Source organism: Oryzias latipes, chromosome 1, assembly GCF_002234675.1.
Source record: "Oryzias latipes chromosome 1, ASM223467v1".
NCBI lineage: Eukaryota > Metazoa > Chordata > Actinopteri > Beloniformes > Adrianichthyidae > Oryzias > Oryzias latipes.
The window spans coordinates 15,555,242-15,575,290 of record NC_019859.2 but is presented as its reverse complement, the minus strand read 5'-3'; the positions used below and the strand labels follow the sequence as shown (position 1 = coordinate 15,575,290).

The following is a 20,049-nucleotide window of genomic DNA, read 5'->3' as shown; positions in this document are numbered from 1 at the left end:
GAATATTAATAAAGATTGTATATGCATGTCTTTTCAATTCAACCTACTCTGGGTTAAACTACACAGAAATAATATCACAAATATTCAAACATCCATTGTTAATGACTAGATTTTATTCTTAAAATTGAATACAAAAGTCCATACTTCAACAGCACAGTAGATAAGGAGCTTTTAAGGCAGAATTATTTATGCATTAAAGAATACTCTTTTCTTGAGATACTGGCATCTGTGTTGAAGTTAGATAGAACCATATAAATATGCCAGGTGGTTAATCGATAGAGTCAGAGTCTACTGGATTGACAGCAGAACCACCTGTGTCTTTTTCCTCATCTGTGCTTAACACCTGCATGTTTTTAGCTGAAGACTCATTTTTGCTCCCCATGACGATGACGGAGGGTAAGTAGGTATTTTTGTGCTCATCACTCCTTTGCCGTCTACTTTTCTTCTTGTGTTTCTTCTTCTTTTTATGGTGTTTTCTTTGCTCTTTTGACTCTAAGCTGCTGCTGTTCTTTCTCTGCCTTTCTTTGGATTTTTTATGACGCCTCTCTTTAGCTTTTTTCTTGTGTGCAGTTGACACAGAGTCCTCGTCTTCATCCTGGCTGTGGTGCCTTTGTGTGGATGGGTCCTCTAAGTGTCTTGTTTTGTATTTTCTCTTCCCGCCAGGCTTGTCGCAGTATGTCTTTCTTCTCGACGAAGGGGAGCAGCTGCTGAAGGAAGTCCTGGATGGAGACCTGGTCCCGTCCCGTCCCCTTGTCCCCCTGCTGGGGCTCCCGGAGCGAGATCGAACGTGCTTCCCAGAGTACTTGTAGCTGCTGTGATGGTTGGCCTGCTTACGTGTGCAATCTGTCTCATGTCTGTGATGGCTATATGTCTGATTGTAGTAATAACTGCCTCTATCCTTATACCTCCTGTCACGTTTGGAAAAGTCTTTGCTAATGTAAGAGTAACTCCCGTCGATGGACTGACTCTGTGAGGCGTCTGGACTTCTGCTTGATTGTCTATGCTCTCCGCTTTTTGACCGTCTCTGCCTTCTGTGCTCTTTATCCTTTGACCTGTACCTTTCCCTTGGCTGCTTCTCACTGCAGTGTCTTCGGTCTGTCTCTTTATTGTGAGACTCTTTGGATGTTTTACATCTGCTTGATTTCGATGAGCCGCACTCCTCGTTTGACTTGGGATATTGATAGTTTCTCTGGTTTTCTGTTCGTCTGGAGCCGCTGCATTCACTCCTCAGTGAAGCTGCTGGACTACAACTGGGGAAACGAATGTGTTTAGGTTGGAGAGCCGCAGCTTTGGCGTCTTCACCGAAAGACTCATCAGAATCAGAGGACAGCTGAACCAGCTCGGGAGTCCTTTCTTTTGTTGGCTTAACAAATCCTATGATAACACAGTCATCACTGTCAGAAGACAGACAATCTTCATCATTACAGTTCTCCTGAGTCATGTCTATTTGGTTTCTTGGACTCACTCGCTGTTGAGGAGCCCTAAACTCTTGAACGCCCCCGTCTGAACTGCTTTCAGAGTCCGAGTCATGGACCGACAGATGACTTATCCTTCCTGGATCTGCTGTTGTTGAATACGATGGACCAGGAGTCTCATCATCCCACACAGACTGACTCAGAGAAGAAGTAGATCCTCCTGGTTGTTCTATCTCTACAAGGTTCTCCTCTTCTTCTGAGATGGCAATAACGGACGAGTTGGAGTTGCTGTCTTCGTTGGAGGAGGGGGCCGGACAGTCATAAACTGCGTGCTGGTCGTACCCCTCCATGTTGAAGGGGGACTTGGCGAAACTGATGAATTCGTGCAGGAAGTGCTCGGTTCGAGCCTGGAGGAACGGCCTCAGCTCTTCCTGAATCGCGCCGTCTTCCATATCGTAGCGTGTGATGCGTGACATGATGATATGTTGAACTATGTTGACCAAAGAGCCATGAGCTCCATACAGCACGGTGAGTTCTCTTTTTAACCAGGGCACCAATCTATGCAGGCAGGCGGGGTTTCTGCGGTAGAACTCGGCGGAGGTGTCCCGAGAGCGGCCGCCGTCTCGAACGTTGCGAACCCTGACACCCTGTCTGTACAGCTCCCTTCGGAAATTTACCATCTCTTGCTCTCTGACATTGTTCACCGTCCTGCCTTCGCTCTCGGCTCTCCTTCTGGCTGCCAACCGCGCCATCATGCGCCGAATGTAGCGATCTTGCCGCTGAAAGGGAGGATGCGCCGAAGCTTCAAACATCACCCCGTTATCCGGAGGCGGAGAGGTTCTTCCTCGCATCTGCCGATGGACACCGGTAAGAGTGGTGCGGTACCTGAACCTCACTCCCTCGAAATACCCAAAAGAGGAGTTCTCCACTTGCTGCTTCAGTTCATACTTTTGAAAGTCTTGCTCGGATTTTATACTGTGATAGATTGTATTGAACGGCTGTTTGCAGAGTGGACACTCGGCTTTGTTCTTGGACCACTCAAGAATGCAGCGAAAGCAGAACTTGTGCAGGCAACGATCCAAGTAAGAAACGTTGTGAAAACCGTCCAAACAGATGGGACACTTGGAGTCGGGAGACACTTCCACAGACATCGCTTCAGAGGTTTTTCTCCTGCCGTTTTTCTGAGCGTGCTGCAGGGCGACCTTGACAGCCGACATGATCTGGAAAAAAAATGAAGAAAAAAAATTCAAATAGAGGTCAACCTTATAAAATTTCTTATGATCTTATCAGTATAGTCCTTTTTTTATTTATGCAGGGGAATTTAAGAGGAGACTTAAACACATTTTGAAAAAAGATGTGAAATCACTAAATGCTGAAAACATTCACTTGGCTTCATGCAGAGACTACTAGTCAAGAAATTGGCAGTGAACAAATTAAATCTAAATAAAGCATTTGCTTTTGTTTTTTATGCACAAGTTAACATTTGTTAGCATGTGTGCTCACATAGTTTCTCAGTTTTCAATCTTAGGGATGACTAAGGCTGAGTATCACTGCAAAAAAACTAAATGAATCACTAAATCATTTTCGAAGAAAAGTTCAATTCAATCATTTTGGTTTTGTTAAACTTAGTCCTAAAAATATTGAGCAAACAGATTAGAGCTGAAGTCCTTTTGTGTTGGACAGGTTTTACTATCACAAAAAGAGGGCCTAGATGAATCAGGGTGTCTAAAGTAAAAGTAAAAGTGGAATGGAATGGAGGGTAGGCGCCGATGCGACCCCAGAGAGAGTCACCCCCAGTAAGCCCCGCCAGCATGTCCCACCCATCCAGTTTCTGGAGCCCTATGTGCCTGTGTGCAACGTTTGTTTGGGTGGGAGCGGGGATGAGCAGGCGGATGGGCACAACCAGGGGAAGAAGGCTCCCCCAGCCGGCCGCGGTAGGCGCCCCCCCTCCCAGGGCAGCCAGGCAGTCAGGAGGCGGCAAGCCAGCCGCAGACAAGGGCCAAAGCCGTGACAGCGCCGAGAGACAGTCAGCAAGGAAGGGGCCCGTGCCAACCCAGAGGGGCAGGAGGTCCAGCCCCTCCATTCATGCCCTGACTTCCCTAATGGACTAGCACCCCCCCCACACACACACACACCTAAAAAGAAAATAAATAAATGGAGAACTAAAAATAGATAAAAATAAAAAAATGAATAATAATAAAATAAATAAAGTAAAATAAAGAAATACATTCAAAAGAAAGTAATAATAATAATTTTAAAAGAAAAAATTTAACATTTTCTTGTTTATTTTTAAACTAATCAAATGTAAGTTTGAAGGGCTAATTTGGAAAAGTAATTAATATTAATTCATACCTAAACATGATCTTCTGAAACTAAATGGAGCTGGTTTAGGAATCTGGCTCTAGCTCTAAGTAAAATAGGGATTGGTACAGAAATCTTAAACTTACAAGTTTGACATCACAATTAATGAAGTAATATGCAGTGCAGTTTGGATCACTTTGGGTCTGGCATGAATTTGAGGGGAAATGTAACACTCATTGGGCTGAACAGAAATCCTGAGCTGTCAATTTTATGCTTTAAGTATTAGATGTAGACATATAACACTTAATTCCTTTCTTCTCCCGCAGCCTTGTACTTATACTCTTGTTTACTTTTGAACTTTTGAACATCCAACAACATATGGTGCATAGATCACAGATATGGACAACACCTTTACATATACAGTGACAAAGCCCAATTAGCATTTTTACTCAACATACAATCCAAATATATGATATTATTTACATTTATTTGGTAAAGAATGAAAAACACTAGTGTCTAGGCTTACATGAGAAACGTGAGGCAGGTTTCTCATGCAAGGTTGTCCTGGTCATGCTAAATGTAGTGACATCACACTAGTTGTTGGAACGCTTAATGGTAAAAGATGTGTGTTGTTTTCTTTATCAACACGGTTTTTAACTAATATTAAATTACCCAAAGCCTCAAATACTTTCACTGACCTTCTGTTTCTATCGTATGTATAGTTAAAATAAACATAGAGAATGAGTCTACTGTACGTGTTATAACATGGCAGCCTTTCATAATCGTCATCGCCATACTTTAACACTGTCCCCCGAAATATGATTATCTGAGTCTATTCTTTTCTCCAATTGAAAGAGCGTCAGGATAAAGAGCTTTTCGCACTCTATCAAATATTTCGTCAAATGTCGTTTTGTAATTTGTAACGTTCGTGTTTTGTTTGTCTGATTCTGTTTAAGCTAATAGCCTGATTTCTTGTCTTGAGCAGCTAATGACATCAAAACCCAAGTATAGGCTTGACACAAACATATAAGCCTCTCCAATATTTCTAGACTTATTTTTTACAAACACATAAACAGTAAGTATAATATAATAAGGGGATACATTCCCCAATAAAACTTAGCAGGCTAGCTAAGTTGGCTAGCACACACAGCGGCTAAAGTTTAGCCAGCAGAGCTAACAAAACAACCACACATCGGTTCAGTAAGTTCATAAAAAAGGTGTCGAGTTTACCTTCGACTTCGTTGAAGCCGTGTGCCACAGGATATGGGTTAAACCTCTAGTCTGGTAGAAACACAGTCAATTTAAAAAAAAATAAAAAGTAAACGGTCGTATTAACCCTTCCTTCCTCAGACTTCATTACGGAAGCTATTAATAGTCGGTACAGGTTTCCGATTTTCAAAATAAAATGTCAACAAGTCCAAACACAGGAAATTATAGCTTGACTGTAGACAGGAACTTTGTTTACATTTTTATGTTCGTAGGAAATGGCCAAAAAATTGAAAACATTAACAGTTTTCCAATAATGCATTACTGCCCATTATTGGCCTATAAGTGCACGTCTAACTTTAAACGATCTAATGAAAAGAGTACCATTCCCCATTAAAAGAAAATTAAAGACCCCAAAATCCTGTTTTTGGGGTTTATAACATCTTCCTGTAGCATTTTTCTCACAATGGAGGACATGCATATGAAAATTAAGATCAAAATTGCATTTGGGAGTATTTGTTTATTCAAATCGTCTTGAGTTCGTTAGATGAAAAACTGCTGTTGGAAAAATCTTATAACGCTGACGTAGGTGCTACAGTTGACAGGTCCACAATTTCCCTGCTACCCTTCATTCTAAAACATCCACTAGCTGACAAATAGATCCATGATCGTCTTCGTTTTCCTCGTCTGAGATGGCATCTGCATTATAAGTGTATAACTGGCTCCAGTTGTGAGCTGTAAGCTAGTGGGGGAGAGAGAGAGTAAAGAAAGGGATGATGGGAAATGAGTGAAGGCTTACTCCACGCCAACAGTTCCGTCCACAACTCAGAGGTGAATTTCTGATGAACTACTGCTGCTCTGCAGAAACTGTCCTAGAAAACTGTAGTTTTTTAACTTTTGCCTAAAAACTGCTTTCTCATAACTGAAAGACCACTGGAAATGCTTTTACAATAGATCAAAAAATGATGGGAGTGGGAGATTAATGCATTGGTCATAAATCACAACACAAAATCTAAATCTATCTTCTAATGTCCTTGTTTCCCATGATTGTTAACAGTTACTGTATAAGAATTAGATGATTATATCTGCAAACTGACTTTATCCTAAGAAAAGTTTAAATCTTTCTGTCACTAATATCACCATGAGTAATATTCTGACCTTAATGCTGCAAAACCTAATGCATCAAGTTGCATTATGCTGCATTTCTATGTTCTTTAATAAATGACAATTAATTGAAATATAATCTTTTTTTGTAGAAATAATTTCACTAGAAACCAGTGAAGTTATATTTTTAGCCTTTATTGACACTTTGATGGAATTTACATAGTTTTTACAACAGAAATTTAAGAAAATGACTGAAATAGTTCTGATTTTAATGATGGCTATGAGTCTCTGGGAGATCTGGAACAACTTCCCCGGTCTCCAGAATGGTGTCACCCTGAACAGAAAAAAGGTTGATTATATACATATATTTTATGATGAATACAATAACCACAAACAGAAAGCCAAAAATGAAGACAACTTACAGGAAACAGTCTGGGTTTTAGTTCCACAATGCCGTAGGGCTTTTGCTGGAAAACAAAGCATTCATAATTAGCATGTGCTGTCAGGTGTACGGCTCTGATCATTTAACTGAAGTGAACATCTAAACAAAATGCACAACAGACACAATACTGTATCTATGGAAAATTCTAAAAAGTTTGACAATACTGTAGAAACACTTGTGACTGACTGATACGCATTAATAACATAATGTACATATTTAGAAAACACTATCCATATTTTGAGAATGATTTATTAAAAATTGACTGCAGTAAAATTGAAGATGCTGCTGATGACACACAAGGACATGTGTGCATACACAATGTGGTGTTTGAAAGTATACAATATTTCTATGTTTATGCCTGAAATCCCTTAAATTCTTCTTCATTGATAAATTCAGTGAAGCTGTGGAACCTTGTTGACATCCTAAAATGAAGGTTTTACAGCACATCTGTGCAGATGCAGTCTTATTCTGCGTGTCGCTCCTGGGATTCCTGGAAGTGCAGATGTTTTTTATAATACTCACATTCTCTGATATTTATTCTAAAGTGGGGTAAATATAATATTGTGATTGTGGAAAGATTTAATTATAATTTCAACTGTTCAGAATTGCAGCCTCGGAACTAAAATGTCCTTGCGTTTACATCCTCAAAACCTGCAGGAGAGGTGGCTACATAGGGAACACAGTCACAATAATCAGATTTTTAAAGAATTCTTCAAAAAATAAGACAGTGATTTTCTGGATTTATTTTTTCTCATTTTGTCTGTCATAGTTGAGGTATACCTATGATGAAATTAGCAGGCCTCTGTCATCTTTTTAAGTGGAAGAACTTGCACAATTGGTGGCACACTAGATAGTTTTTGCCCCATTGTAGGTGTTAAGGATTTTTTTTTTTAAGAAAAGGCATGAAAACTATATTTTAGGTCCATCCATTTTCTTTACCCGCTAAATTCCTTTTGGGGTCACAGGGTTGAGGGAGTCTGTCCCAGCTACTGCTGGGCGAAGGCAGGGTCCACCCTGGGCAGGCCACCAGTCTGTCCCAGGTCACACAATCACTCCCCCCACACACTCACACATGCACACCTAGGGGCAATTTAGAGGAACCAATGAAGCATGTTTTTGGAAGGTGGGAGGAAGCCAGAGCGCCCGGAGAAACCCACACATGCACGGGGAGAACATGCAAACTCTACACAGAAAGGTTCCAGCCGGGATTTGAACCTTCTCACTGGGAGGTGGGAGTGAAGTGAAAGTGGCATCAACTGCACCACCGTGCAGCCATTTTTTTAAATTTTAGGTCAATTTTAAAAAGGGGAAGGATAAATACTTTTTTTTCTTTTCTTTTTGTTACATATTAACTAAACATAATATTTATGTTGTTGATCTTGATACTAAACCTTTCTTATTTATATACAGCACAAAAGACAAAACAAAACAGTGTCAAATACATCTAAAAGCTTCTGCAAATGAACTCACAGCAATGTGATATTTCACACAATAGTGGACAACCCAGGCAGGAATCAGCAGTCTTGTCAATGTGAAAACTCCACCTTTGTATACTTTGTAGGTCTGAAAGAGAGAAATAAAAACACAAAATCAATAAACGATCAAAAATATATATTTCCTGCTACAATGTGTGTTTAAAGGCCAACAGCTTAAGACACCAAACTAAAGAAATAAAGACAAACATAGAACGCTTAAAAAATGCTAATCCCATAATTTAAGATGAAGTTTAACACAGAAAAATAAATACAAAAAGTAAGAATTATTCAAAATATTTCATTGCTGCCAGGGTGCCAGGGGCGGCCGTGGTGCAGCGGTAGGGCGATCGACCCATGACCCATGATCATAAGATTGCAGGTTCGATTCCCGCCTTGCACGCCCATGAGTCGAAGTGTCCTTGGGCAAGACACTGAACCCCACCTTGCCTCTGGTGGTAGGCAGGCGCCTGTGTTTGGCAGCGGAGCCGCCATCAGTGTATGAATGTGTGTGTGAATGTGTGTGTGACTGGGTGAATGGGTCTGTGACTGTAAAGCGCTTTGTCCTTGTAGGAAGAAAGGCGCTATACAAGTATACGCCATTTACCATTTAAATGGGAGAGAATGTTCTCAATTGTTGGTGGAAAAAAACCAAAAAGGAGCTTCATTGAACATGTGCTTATTGCTAAATACATTTAATATATTTTAGTATTAATGTAAAAGTTAAAATATGATTAATTAACCCAGTTAAAAAAACAATCAAAAAATAACACAAGGCAATTTTTTAATTAAAAAAAGATGTTTAGCTTTTATAATACTTTAGATAATTGGTAAATATTAAATAAGCTCATTTCTTCTTAATTGATGAAAGTCTGGTCTTTCCTGCTAAAGGTCTACAGACTATTTTGAATAGATATAAATACTTTTCTATTCATTTAAACTGCAAGGCAGCTTCTAGATCAAAAGCCAGAACAGTAAACAAAATCAAAAATAAAGCAGGATTTCCCAAACTGATGAATGTAGTGATTTCAAAATGAAAGAAAATGTGCAGATGATTTGACATGAAAACATTCAGGATCATTAGAACGGCTTCCTGTGCAAATTGAGAGTTTAAAGAGCGTTAAAAGGTGCAAAAAGACAACTACACTCTCAAAAAATGTAGATATTTATGTTTATATTTATACAAAAAGGTATTGATAATATATTTGAGTATATTATTAATACCTTTTTGTATAAAATGTATTAATAATATATTTGAATGATTTGTTTATGTTTATACATAGACACTAGGTAGTGTAAATGAAATACTTGCCAACAACTACAAAATTTAAAAAAATGTATCCTATTAAATTAGTTTAAATGTTTTATTTTTCTCTATGATAACAGCTAAACATTGTAAAGACGTTTAGGACTTTAAATACACTTTATTCCATGTTAAACAATTCGATGTAGGCTCTTTTTTTTCCAAGTCAAATTGTTGATCAAAATAAACGTTCTTGAATTAGGATAAGTCTTATAAACATAACACGCTGACGCTACTACATATTAATCTGTACCTTAAATCACAACAAAAGAATAACAGCCATTGATTTGAACGTATAAAAGGCTTGTTGTTATTCTCGTTTCCAACTAAACTAAAACAACGTAAACAGATGCTGACTGCCGGGACTCACGTAAAGCCTCCAGAGGGTCTTCGGCTCCAGAAAACCAGCCCAGAATTTGGCAACAGGACCGGGGGGTTTCGGCGTCACCACGGGCTCCCTGGGACTGAGCTCCTGGTCCTTCAGCCACTGCCTCCGCAGCTTAACTATCTGCTCGAAACGGAGCTTCTCGTCTGGTGTGTAACCACTCATTTTTTTTATTTCAGTATTTTCAACCTCGATCAACCTACAATGACACCATGGAGGACACTTCCTCTGGAGGGCACCAACGAAGAAGAACAGGAGGAAATGTCACCGGTAAAAAAGGGCTGACCTGTTTTGCATGGCGACCTCTACTGGCGGAAAATGGAAAGAAATTATTTTTCTTATGTCAAATTAAAATACACAGTCAGTATACAACAATAAACAATTTAAACACAGTCAGTGAATGTTGATATAATGTACACAGTCAGTGATTGTTATCATTAGCATAGAAAATAATATCATCATGAAAGTGTATTAAATTTATGAACGTGTTATATTGGCATCATGATCAACACATTTCTGAAATAAGAGTCTTCTTTTTTTGCTTTCTAAAGAAACAAAAAAAATTTTTTTTCACAGTTAAAAGGGAAGTACTTATGAAGATGATCAATAACATGTCTGTGGACGTTTTTCTAAAAAGTTCTTGAATGTCAGCAGATCCAAAGTAAGTTGATCAGCTGTCTCTGGAAAAAAAGGGAGCATTAATTTCCTTTTTAAATTGGGAAATCTCTACCAAACACTATAAGCAATAACTAATAATTAAGTGGGTGGGTGGGTTAATAATTAAGTATTAATATTAAGTAAAAAAATCTAAATGCTAATTTAGGATCATATCAATGGGAATCTAGAAGAGATTTATCAAAGATAGCATTTTTAGATAATTATTCTACAAAATTTTAAAATCATTACTATTTTTTAAGAAATGTTGATGATGGAGTTTGCAAAGGTATATCTTGTAATCAACTACAGAAAAGGTCACTTGAACTTGTAAGTTTTTTATATTTTACCCGGAAATAGTATTACTTTGAAAATAATTCTGACGCATGCTCAAACGACCTTCCTGTTTGTTAATACAGCGTAATGTGTCAAATTAGCCAACACCGGCGAACGAGTTGTTCCATGTAAACCTCACCCTTCTGTCTTTGGATATTACAAAAACTCCACCTTTATTTACATTTTACACAGGTAAGACTCTGAAATAGTAATTGAACATATATATATATATATATATCACTGTAATTTCGACGGTAAATCTAGATTAATTTTTGAAAAATGGGTCACTTAGTTCGTGATAGTGACCAATCATATGGTGTGAAGTAACATTTTCGTTTTGTTTTCGATGTGGTCATCGTAGGTAGACATAGCCTCTCGGTTTTCACCGTCTATACCATCCTGCTCACCCTATGGCCGCTACAAAATCGACTTAGAAACCACCGTGTTAGCAGGTTATTTACATTTACGGCAGTCCGTGAACCTATCACTCAACCCTCAACCTCAACTAAAAAGACGCCTTTGGTGGCTAAATATACATTTTCTGTCAACAGGGGGTTATATTGAAACAAATGATGATTACACACACATGCATAATATTAATAAGAATAATAACAATAATAATAATAATAATAATAATAAAATTCCACTCTTGGTCAAACCTAATAATGAAATCATAATTTGTGGAATAAAGATGTCACTCTGTCCGATCCTCTCATTGATTTATTCATATTTCTTTTTTATTTTGACAGGACTCTCCCAGACTTTGGATGGAGTCAGCGTCCAGATTTTTAGTGTTTTTTACAGAAAAACAACATTCAGACCAGTGTGTACATCACTGCCAGAAAAATGGTCAAGTATTTTTGTAGCAACATAGACATCAAAAGCACTTGGGATCACGTGGTGTCTGCTTTCTGGCAGAGGTACCCGAACCCATTCAGGTATGGACGCCACACATCATGCATGTAGAGATGTTTAGCATCACAGCTCCAAAATTAGGGATATCTGTTTAATTGTTTTTATAATACTAACCTTCACATGTTGATCTAAGTGGCTATAATTCTTTAAACTAGCTTTAATCAGTGAAAGTTTCAGCTCAGCAGTGTTTTAGTCACCTATATCTTTCTGTCATTTAATGTCTAGAGTTTCACAGACTCCACTGATATATTTAAGATACATCTGATTTACATCCCTATGTTAAAAGATTTTAAGTTATCTTGTGTAAAATCAGAGAAAAGATAGAATGTTTCTGCTGAATGCAGTTCATTTTTATTAAATTACTTGCTGTATGAAATAATGGCAAACTCTAGCCTCACTTAGAAGTGACAAAGTGTCACCCATTATTAGAAGAGAGAAGTGAGAAAATATAACAGGGAAGTACAAATAGCTCAGAGCACAAGGTCAGGTGAGGAGATTTTGCTTTATTTGATGCATTTCTTTACCAATACCACTAATGTGTTTGTGTGTCCCGCAGCACCCATGTTCTCACAGAGGATGTGGTTTACCGAGAGCTGACGGCGGACCACCGGCTCCTCTCCAGACGCCTCCTGATGAAAACCAACCGGCTGCCGCGCTGGGCGGAGCGGCTCTTCCCTGCCGGCATGTCTCGCTCCGTATACATCGTGGAGGACTCCATCGTAGATCCTGTGGAGCGGAGTTTGACCACGTACACTTGGAACCTCAACCACACCACTCTCATGGTGAGGACGCTCTCATGCTTTCGTGTCCTTCTGGTTCAATCGCCTCATTTTGTGTGAAATTATCTCTGCTTTTAAAATGTTTGTTCTAGTTTAAACATTTGGTCACATTCAATCAAAGCTTTGTTTGTACTTTGTGCTGCCAAACTCTGTCTTCTAGAAGCCTGCTTTATCTGCATGTTGCTATAATTATTTGACACAAAAGTGATCACATGAAGCGGCTTTCACAGCCTGCTGTCTCTGCTGTCGTCTCATCAGTCTGTAGAGGAGCGCTGCGTTTTCCTGGAGTCGGTGGAGCATCCGGCCACCACACAGCTGAAACGGGAGGCGTGGATATCCTCCAGCATTTATGGCTTCTCCAAACCCATTCAGGTGACAGAAACTGAGAAAAACGTCCTTCAAGCCTCCCGAACACAACGTAAAGCAGCACATGAAGATGCTTGAAGCTGTTTTCTTACATCATAACTAGTTTGATTCCTTTATGGGATGTTTTCCTCTCAGTTTACTAACAGACACTAAAATCCAGCTGGGATTTAAATTAAAAATTAGACTTTGACTGATTTTTTATAAAAGTGGCACCAGACGTCTTTCTTATTCTATTCAACGTCAACGTGTTATCTTAAAAATAAGGATATTGTGTCCAATAACTGTTTCTGATGTTAAAGCCTCCTCTGAAACTGAAATGAAATGGTCACCAATAAGGAGTAAAAGGATTCTGTTAACTTACAGAATCAATAATTTAAAGGTAAACAAAAGAAAAGTCCACTTAGATTTCGACTTACTTAAAAGAGCAGCAGTAGGAGGTAGGACAACCTCTGAAGACCTTTTCTAAGTCCTTCATCATTCAGATGAGGCAGATCAGGATCCTTCCAGAAGAACACAGAAACTATTTGTGTACAGTTACAAATACAAGTTACAGACCGTAAATAAACAGCATTTCTGAGTGACTAACAGGTCAGATGAAGATCAGTGTGGACATTATTTAGAGGGGGAGGGAGGAGAAAGTGCACTGAAAACAAATTAGCAAAAGGTGAACCGCGATATAGCGAGGGAAGATGGAGGCCAACAGTGATGTTTGGACTAAAAGAATCGGTCAGAGAACTCCATGCAGCGAAAAGCTGGAACCTGTGAACAAGATACAGAAGTTGATGGTTTGAACAGCAGAAGTGAAAGTGATTCTGAGACCGTTGTCTTTAATATATCCTTCTGCTTTGCCGTTCTCTTAGGAGTTTGGATTGGCCCGTTTCAAGAGCAACCAGGTGAAAGCCCTGAAAGGCCTGGAGTACGCACTGACCAACCTGCAAGGTACGTCACGGCTTCTCGCTTTATTTAGGAAACAAACATCACAGAAAAACCCCCAACCTTTGAGTCTGCAACCTGCACTCACAGAGCCATTCCTCACACACGCACACACACACACACTCACTCACTACAACCCGGTAGGAGACTTCACCCTGTAGAAAAGGAAGACACTGATTTCTTTTATGTTATTGTTACTATTGGGGGAAAAAATATAAAGTTGCTTTTTCTGAATTAAAAAGATAAATATAAAGACATAATAGCCTTTTTTTCAAAAATGAAATATTTTTGACAGAGGTTTACATAACCTTTCGTTCAAAATAAGAGACCCTGTGTCACATAGTTCATCTCAATGGAACAAATGTATTAGCAGTGTGACATCAGCCGTAATTAAAAAAGAAATAAGGAAACAGTTTTTACCGTTTGTGTTTCATCTCAGCCAGAAATTTCTACGTCTGGAACCTAAAATTGAATCAAAGCTACTTGAGTGACCCTTACCGTATTTTTCTACTTAAAATCCTTGAATTTACTGACTTCCGAATGACTTTCTGTGCTACACAGTGCTCTGCTCAAAACTCTGTCAAAGTGTTTAGTTTGACGTGTGATGCGGACCATCCTTCAACTGTTTGGCAACTAGTTGAATAAAGTTTGAGTTTAAAGTTGTTTTACCCTGCTACTTACTTTTACTTTACAGTAACTTTTTTAAATGAAAAACGTTTTCATTTCTTTAACCACAGAGCCACAATGGAAGGGTACAATGGAGGGGTTGCAATCCCCCGTCCTGACCCGTCTCTCTAGAAAAGTTTGACATCACTTCTAGCTTAAAGCAGAAGATGTCTGCTTTGAAGCCAGTTACAGAAGGTGCTAAGGGGGACTGTGAACTACCAACTCTGTAAAAGTGGTTGATTTGAGTTGGCAGAAGAGTGTTTAATGAGTGAGGATCTTCTTCTGTTGTCACGGTTCTGTCCTAATGCCTCTGCTGATGGCACTGCAGGACTCGGCATCAGGCTGAGCGTTGTGGTGAGTACGTCTGCTGGGATCTGCTGCAGTAGGACTGTCCCAATAATTCCCAACATGAGCCTCACAGACTAGTAGCTGACTTAGAAGATTTTTAGTAGTAGTGATGAGAAGAGATGTGTGTAAGCTCTTTCTATAGTAAATCATGACTTCAGTTTATAGTGATTCATTTCCTTTTTTTATTTTTGGTTCCAAAAGCAACAATAAAATGTGGAATTGTTGTGGTTCCTTTTATCAGGTCTGTGCAGTGCTTTGTTCTTCCTCCTCCCTTTAGAGATTCCTTGTATGGTTCATTTAGTTTGTGTGTTGTTCTGCCAGCATGGCAAGGAAGGCTGCTGTGATGTGGGACCATTCTGAAGGAAAAGCTGTGTTTGCATGCGGACGGTTCCCCTGACCATCCTCTGACATCAAAACTGCAGAATCAACCCCATTTCACATTTAAAAAATATATTTTCTAGCTTTTAAGAAGTCTAAAAAACAAAATAGTGTATTTTGTGCTCTGTTTTTAAAGGTGTCAGCTCTGCATGAGCTGCTACATGAGAATTTTTGGTCACTGTGAAGTCATAGATTAAGCTGTAAGGTACTCTCAAGATCCCAGATTCTTTCTCTTGTTTGGTTTAAAATAAAAGAAGTCACACAAATAATACAGCAAAAGCCTAAAGGTAGCAGGTTTTCTAACTGTTTATCTCAAGGATCTCAAAAGTGCTGCTCTCTGGTCTTGCAGGAGAGGCGCCCCAGCGGCTGCTCAGGGACACGGTAAAGGACGCCTCAGAGAAAGCCAAAGAGGCAGCCAAGACGTTGGCCTCAGCCGCCGCCACCCCACAGAAACCCCAGCAGTATGTCGGATGGTGACGGTGGCGTCTGATCACGCTGGGACCTGGGCTGCTCTGTGGTTTCAACCAGCATCTGTTGAATTACCTCGTCACCTCTTTTCTTTTTTAAGTATATTTTGTGTCTCTAAGCTTTAAAATATACAAGTCTCTTTTTAAAAAACCGTCTGCCTCAGACAGCAGCTGGACATTTTGAAGCTATGAAAGCTTCCGTTTAAGGCCTAATGTGCTGCAGGTTGAAGCTGCTCATGACGGACGGCCGTTCTGCTGACTCAAAGTTCAGATTTGACTGAATCTTTGAACTAACGCACATTTATTTCAATCTGGACTAACAAGTACAAACCAAATGAGTGTTAGATCACATCAGGACTCTGAAGGAGCAGAACCATCACAAAACACTGCAGTGGACAGATGGTTAGAAAGCATAACTGACAATCACAACACTAGTGGTTTATATGAAAGTCAGCTCAGAACGCCTGTGTAGTGACCCAACTCATGTGCAATAGTGTAAACATGTCAATGCGTGATAGTTCTGACTGAATGTTTATTTTGTGTTAAATTCTAATAAAATATGAGTTAAATGTACTTTTGAGACTCTAGCATGTTTAATGATCAGCTCATGCAAATGAATTGTTATTATAATTCTTTGTTTTAATGTGTTTGTCAGACAGAAATAAAGAATATAATACAGAGGCCCTGAAGTGCAAATCATTCAACAAATCACTCGATACAAAAACATTAAGATCCCAACGTCAATTTAAAAAAAAAAATGTAACAAAGCAAAATGTCAGAAACCAAAACCTGATCCTGCAGAACTCTGTAAACATCTACTCTACTTTCAACAGGAAACAGTTTGATCCAACAGGTCCATTCATTTTGAAGACATGTGCTACTTTATCCTGGCCCCGACTCTCTGCTATCAGTTGATCTTCCAGCGTTCTCCCTGGATCTGATAACAGTTCTTGATGAGGTGACTCTGAAATGGTGTAATGGTGGGGGCAGATTCCTCTGTGCAGTCATTGTTGGGGGGGGGACTTTACAGTCATTCTTCTCATGCAGCTGTTGGTGGGGTTGATCCAGCAGGTAGAGACAACCAGCAGACTCTGCGGGCCATCAGGATCTACTACTGTAAAACAAAGGTAACATGCAAGTTCTGATGGAAACCAGAACCGGTCCAGTATGTAGACTCTACTCACTTTGGCCCACTGGGGGAGGGGGAGCTTAAAAATCATTGAAGATCTCGTCCTCTGAGTACTCCCCGTCTGTAAAATACACCCTCCGGATCCATCTGATGAAGATGACAAGCTAAGATCAATCAATCTGCAGACAAACGTACCTTCGCTGGCTTCACGTCCACAAACCTGGATCCGCAGTGTCTCCATGTAGCTGGATCATAAGGGGTCTGCGTGACAGATGTATGTGGTGCTGCAGGAAGGCGGAGTTTGGAAGCACATAAGTGAAGCAACAAGACGTTTATCTATTCAGCGTCTCTACTTTGTACTGCAGCAGAGGAGGAACTGACAAAACTCAAATGGTGTCAGACTCGATGTTTAGGACGAGTCCTTTAATGTCCTTGTCCAAACCCCTGTCTGTGGTTCCATTTGTCACCTATTAACACACAATGATGAAAGGCAAGCTAATGTTTGCAGGACGCCACCATGAATCTGTGCCCACATTAAAAATGTCACAGAACACGAACCTTTATGAAGACTGAACCTTTTAACTTGACATCTATGGAGAATATTTAAATCATGGTTATTACAAAACCACACGGTTGGACAATCCAATGACTGGATATAAGCTATTATTTACCTACCTGAACCCACCAATTTTGGAATGGGTGGCCTCCGACGGCGGTGAGCACAGAAAACCTCGACTTGGTAAGCCTGACGAAACATTTTTGTAGAATGTCCGTTTGCCGGTCGTCTTTACCGCCTCTTGTCAACTGCAATTTCGTCTTTCTTTCAAGCGTGGGTGTGCCGTTTTTTACATTTTTTTAGAATAAACTAAACCATCGCCAATCTACCAATCACAACAAAAGACAGATATTTATATATAAATTTTATTTATATTACAATGAGAGAATGCACAATACCTTCAAGTGTCTCCACATATCTGGATCCAAACGAAGATGATGTAAATTCGGCCAGGTTGAAGATCTCCTTTCCCCAACGTTCCCCCATGTCCAATATAAATGTGGCTCTGAAGTGGTCCACCTTGTTTTTCTTTTGGCTGGTGGACCACTTCAGCCACCGACACACATTTCTGTGGAGTCAATTGTGGACAAAGAAATTGCAATGAATGAAGGCAATTACGGCGTTCAGTGACACAAAACCAGTCTGAAACCTTACCTGGACCTCAAAAGAAAACAATTCTGTTGTTTTAAGAATAAAGACAAGGAATGGGGATTTGATCCCCGGGGTCTTTATGGGGTCTGCGGGACAGGAGATGTTTGTGGTGCTGCAGGAAGGCGGAGTTTGGAAACACATAAGTGAAGCAACAACATGTTTATCTATTCAGCGTCTCTACTTTGTACTGCAGCAAAAATTATGGTTATTACAAAACCACAAGGTTGAATAATCCAACAGAAATTTTTATGATGGTTGGTTTATGGCAGTCTCAATTTTTGCAAGCCCCCCCTAGAAAAAGAAAACCCGGACAAACACCCCCTCGCCGGCTTCACGTCTACAAACCTGGATCCAAAGCGACTCCAGGTAGTTGGATCCAAGTTGAACTCTAGTTTGTTCCACCCAACCCCAGCTACGAGGCCATGGGGGACCTTAATTGTCCACATTGGTCTCGGTCTGGATGGTGGACCACTTCAACCACAGGTGGGCCTTCTTAATCATACAAAATCTGACGTGGATTTGTAGACAAAAGACATAGCAATGAAGGAAGGAAGGAAAATACGGCGTTCAGCAACACAAACAGGACTAAAACTGTACCTGGACTTCAAAAGAGACATTTTCAGGCTCCGTGACGATGTGTTGATTTCAGATAATGTAGGTTCTGCGGTAAAACCCAAACAAAACTAAGATGGTCCACTTAGATCGACTATAATGAGACAAGAATGTCGCCACTTTTTCATTTACATTACAACCTGGTTAGCGTTAGTAACATTAGCACCAAATTCTACTTTTTTTAGTTGAATGATCCGATCTTTACCTACCTCTTTTTGCCAGTTGTCGAAGAGGTGGCTTCCAACGGCGTAAAGACAGAAAAACATCCCCGCTGATATTTGCGAAACACGATTTCCTTGGGTTGTTAGCCTTAGCCAAAAGGTCATCTTTCCCGCCTCTAGTCATCAACGTCACTTCCGCATTTTGTCAAGCGCACCTTGACATTAGAGACAAAAAAGGAGGCCAGATTCACACTTACACAAAAACATGACTATATAGCATAATTTTTAAATTGATTTATACTTTTTTTAATTGTAAGACTTGCTTTAATGGCGTAGGGAGCCTTGCTGATGACTCCAAGAGAAAGCTGTCCGTGCCCCATACACCGCACGACTCCGGACAGCCTCTGGGGGGAGGATAAGGAAAATGAGCCAAACAGCATGGACTTCACTTCTGTTCCCAGCCATCTCACACATGGTTTTCTCACCAAGATTCTCCACTTCTCATGAGTCTTAGGGGCTGACGGCGGGGCTAACCCCCAGGTCGCTACAGTGCCCCCACCTAGAGGGTTAAGTTAAGTAACCCCACAACCCTCACATAGCTGAGAACCAAACAACACAAACAGCAAAACACATGAACACACTGGCTGAAGACTCGTGCTCACAATTCTGGGTTCCAACCACCTGACCGTGTAACAGTCTAACTGGGTTCGCACATCTGTAACCTACTGACACAGTTCCGTGCCAGTATGTGCCCAGCCAGCAGAATCAAACTGTCTCCACGTGAGTGGCAGCACCACCATCAGGGTCAGTGGCGGTTTTAGATACGGCTGGGGTGGCCGGTGGTCTTATAAAACATTACAAACTAAATCATAGTACCCATCAGTGAGATTCCTCCAAAAATATTTGGCATTTCCCTAATTTTGTGCAACACCAACATTAACAATCCTCCAAAAGACCACAATCAATAAAAAAAGATCAATTATTTATGGTCTCATAAAGTGCAGCTGTTTTCCCGCATTACCTGCTGTGTTTTTGTCAAATATTAACACCAACTAAACCACAGAAAAGAATCTTAATGAAAATATCTACAATAATTAGTAAATAATGACATTATTAACATGAGCTGCTGAGTGATCCAACAGCACCGATGATTCAGGTGTTGCGTAATGTAAACTGCACTCCTTGCTGCCTCCCCCTCCGCTTCCTTCTGACACAGCTCCGTCTTTATGACGGGAACGCGCATCTGCTGCGGCCTAGAGTTGATTGTTAGAGTGAAAGATTCCCAATTACCTGTGTTAGTGTGTGATTCAGCCAGCCACCGGTGAGTTGCGCCCCCTCTCGAATTTTTTGACTTGTTATGTTCCAAAGACTACCTCAAAGAGGTGTGGTGGGCGCAAGTGTCTTGCAGCAGAGGGCGGTGGTCACGTGCACGTTGTGTCGGAGAGGGGGATTGTGGGAAATAATCCCCAT

General features: G+C 40.2%; 3 protein-coding genes and 1 long non-coding RNA gene across 8 annotated transcripts; 1 reads left to right on the top strand and 3 right to left on the bottom strand.

Annotated features, from left to right (window-relative positions):
* Positions 1–91: 91 nt before the first annotated feature.
* topors (TOP1 binding arginine/serine rich protein) lies at positions 92–5,096 on the bottom strand. The gene is made up of 2 exons (XM_011476035.3): positions 4,947–5,096; positions 92–2,635 (listed from the first exon to the last, which is right to left on the bottom strand). The coding sequence occupies exon 2, from the start codon at positions 2,630–2,632 to the stop codon at positions 269–271; it is 2,364 nt and encodes a 787-aa protein (XP_011474337.2). The 5' UTR covers positions 2,633–2,635; positions 4,947–5,096; the 3' UTR covers positions 92–268.
* Positions 5,097–6,200: 1,104 nt separating this feature from the next.
* On the bottom strand, positions 6,201–9,891 carry ndufb6 (NADH:ubiquinone oxidoreductase subunit B6). The gene is made up of 4 exons (XM_023957282.1): positions 9,614–9,891; positions 7,939–8,031; positions 6,449–6,493; positions 6,201–6,360 (listed from the first exon to the last, which is right to left on the bottom strand). The coding sequence occupies exons 1-4, from the start codon at positions 9,791–9,793 to the stop codon at positions 6,295–6,297; spliced, it is 384 nt and encodes a 127-aa protein (XP_023813050.1). The 5' UTR covers positions 9,794–9,891; the 3' UTR covers positions 6,201–6,294.
* A 774-nt stretch (positions 9,892–10,665) lies between these two features.
* LOC101164954 (PRELI domain-containing protein 1, mitochondrial) lies at positions 10,666–16,151 on the top strand. Of its 2 annotated transcripts, none has more exons than XM_023957262.1 (6): positions 10,666–10,810; positions 11,368–11,556; positions 12,090–12,315; positions 12,571–12,684; positions 13,539–13,617; positions 14,606–15,341. In XM_023957262.1, exons 2-6 carry the CDS (start codon positions 11,465–11,467, stop codon positions 14,701–14,703), a joined length of 609 nt encoding a protein of 202 aa, XP_023813030.1. In that variant the 5' UTR covers positions 10,666–10,810; positions 11,368–11,464; the 3' UTR covers positions 14,704–15,341. The 2 variants fall into 2 exon arrangements, with proteins under 2 accessions (XP_023813030.1, XP_023813024.1); XM_023957256.1 differs by lacking the exon at positions 14,606–15,341 and adding an exon at positions 15,353–16,151 and having other exon boundaries at positions 10,669–10,810.
* On the bottom strand, positions 16,089–19,998 carry LOC101170252. Of its 4 annotated transcripts, XR_002873626.1 has the most exons (13): positions 19,870–19,998; positions 18,881–18,983; positions 18,628–18,794; positions 18,404–18,467; positions 18,152–18,314; positions 17,810–17,918; positions 17,554–17,723; positions 17,275–17,480; positions 17,158–17,189; positions 16,981–17,066; positions 16,820–16,883; positions 16,655–16,746; positions 16,089–16,584 (listed from the first exon to the last, which is right to left on the bottom strand). It is a non-coding gene; the product is annotated as an uncharacterized LOC101170252 (long non-coding RNA). The 4 variants fall into 4 exon arrangements; XR_002873625.1 differs by having other exon boundaries at positions 16,820–17,066; positions 18,404–18,512; XR_002290287.2 differs by having other exon boundaries at positions 16,820–17,066.
* Between the last annotated feature and the right edge of the window lie 51 nt (positions 19,999–20,049).

Coding starts and splice junctions, on each gene's coding strand:
- ndufb6 (XM_023957282.1), bottom strand. CDS start 9,793: ATGAGTGGTTACACACCAGACGAGAAGCTCCGTTTCGAGCAGATAGTT. Junction 8,032..9,613: donor AGACCCTCTGGAGGCTTTAC/GTGAGTCCCGGC, acceptor TCTCTCTTTCAG/ACCTACAAAGTATACAAAGG. Junction 6,494..7,938: donor GTGTGAAATATCACATTGCT/GTGAGTTCATTT, acceptor TTTGTTTTCCAG/CAAAAGCCCTACGGCATTGT.
- LOC101164954 (XM_023957256.1), top strand. CDS start 11,465: ATGGTCAAGTATTTTTGTAGCAACATAGACATCAAAAGCACTTGGGAT. Junction 12,316..12,570: donor TCAACCACACCACTCTCATG/GTGAGGACGCTC, acceptor TCGTCTCATCAG/TCTGTAGAGGAGCGCTGCGT. Junction 13,618..15,352: donor CGCACTGACCAACCTGCAAG/GTACGTCACGGC, acceptor CTGGTCTTGCAG/GAGAGGCGCCCCAGCGGCTG.
- topors (XM_011476035.3), bottom strand. CDS start 2,632: ATGTCGGCTGTCAAGGTCGCCCTGCAGCACGCTCAGAAAAACGGCAGG.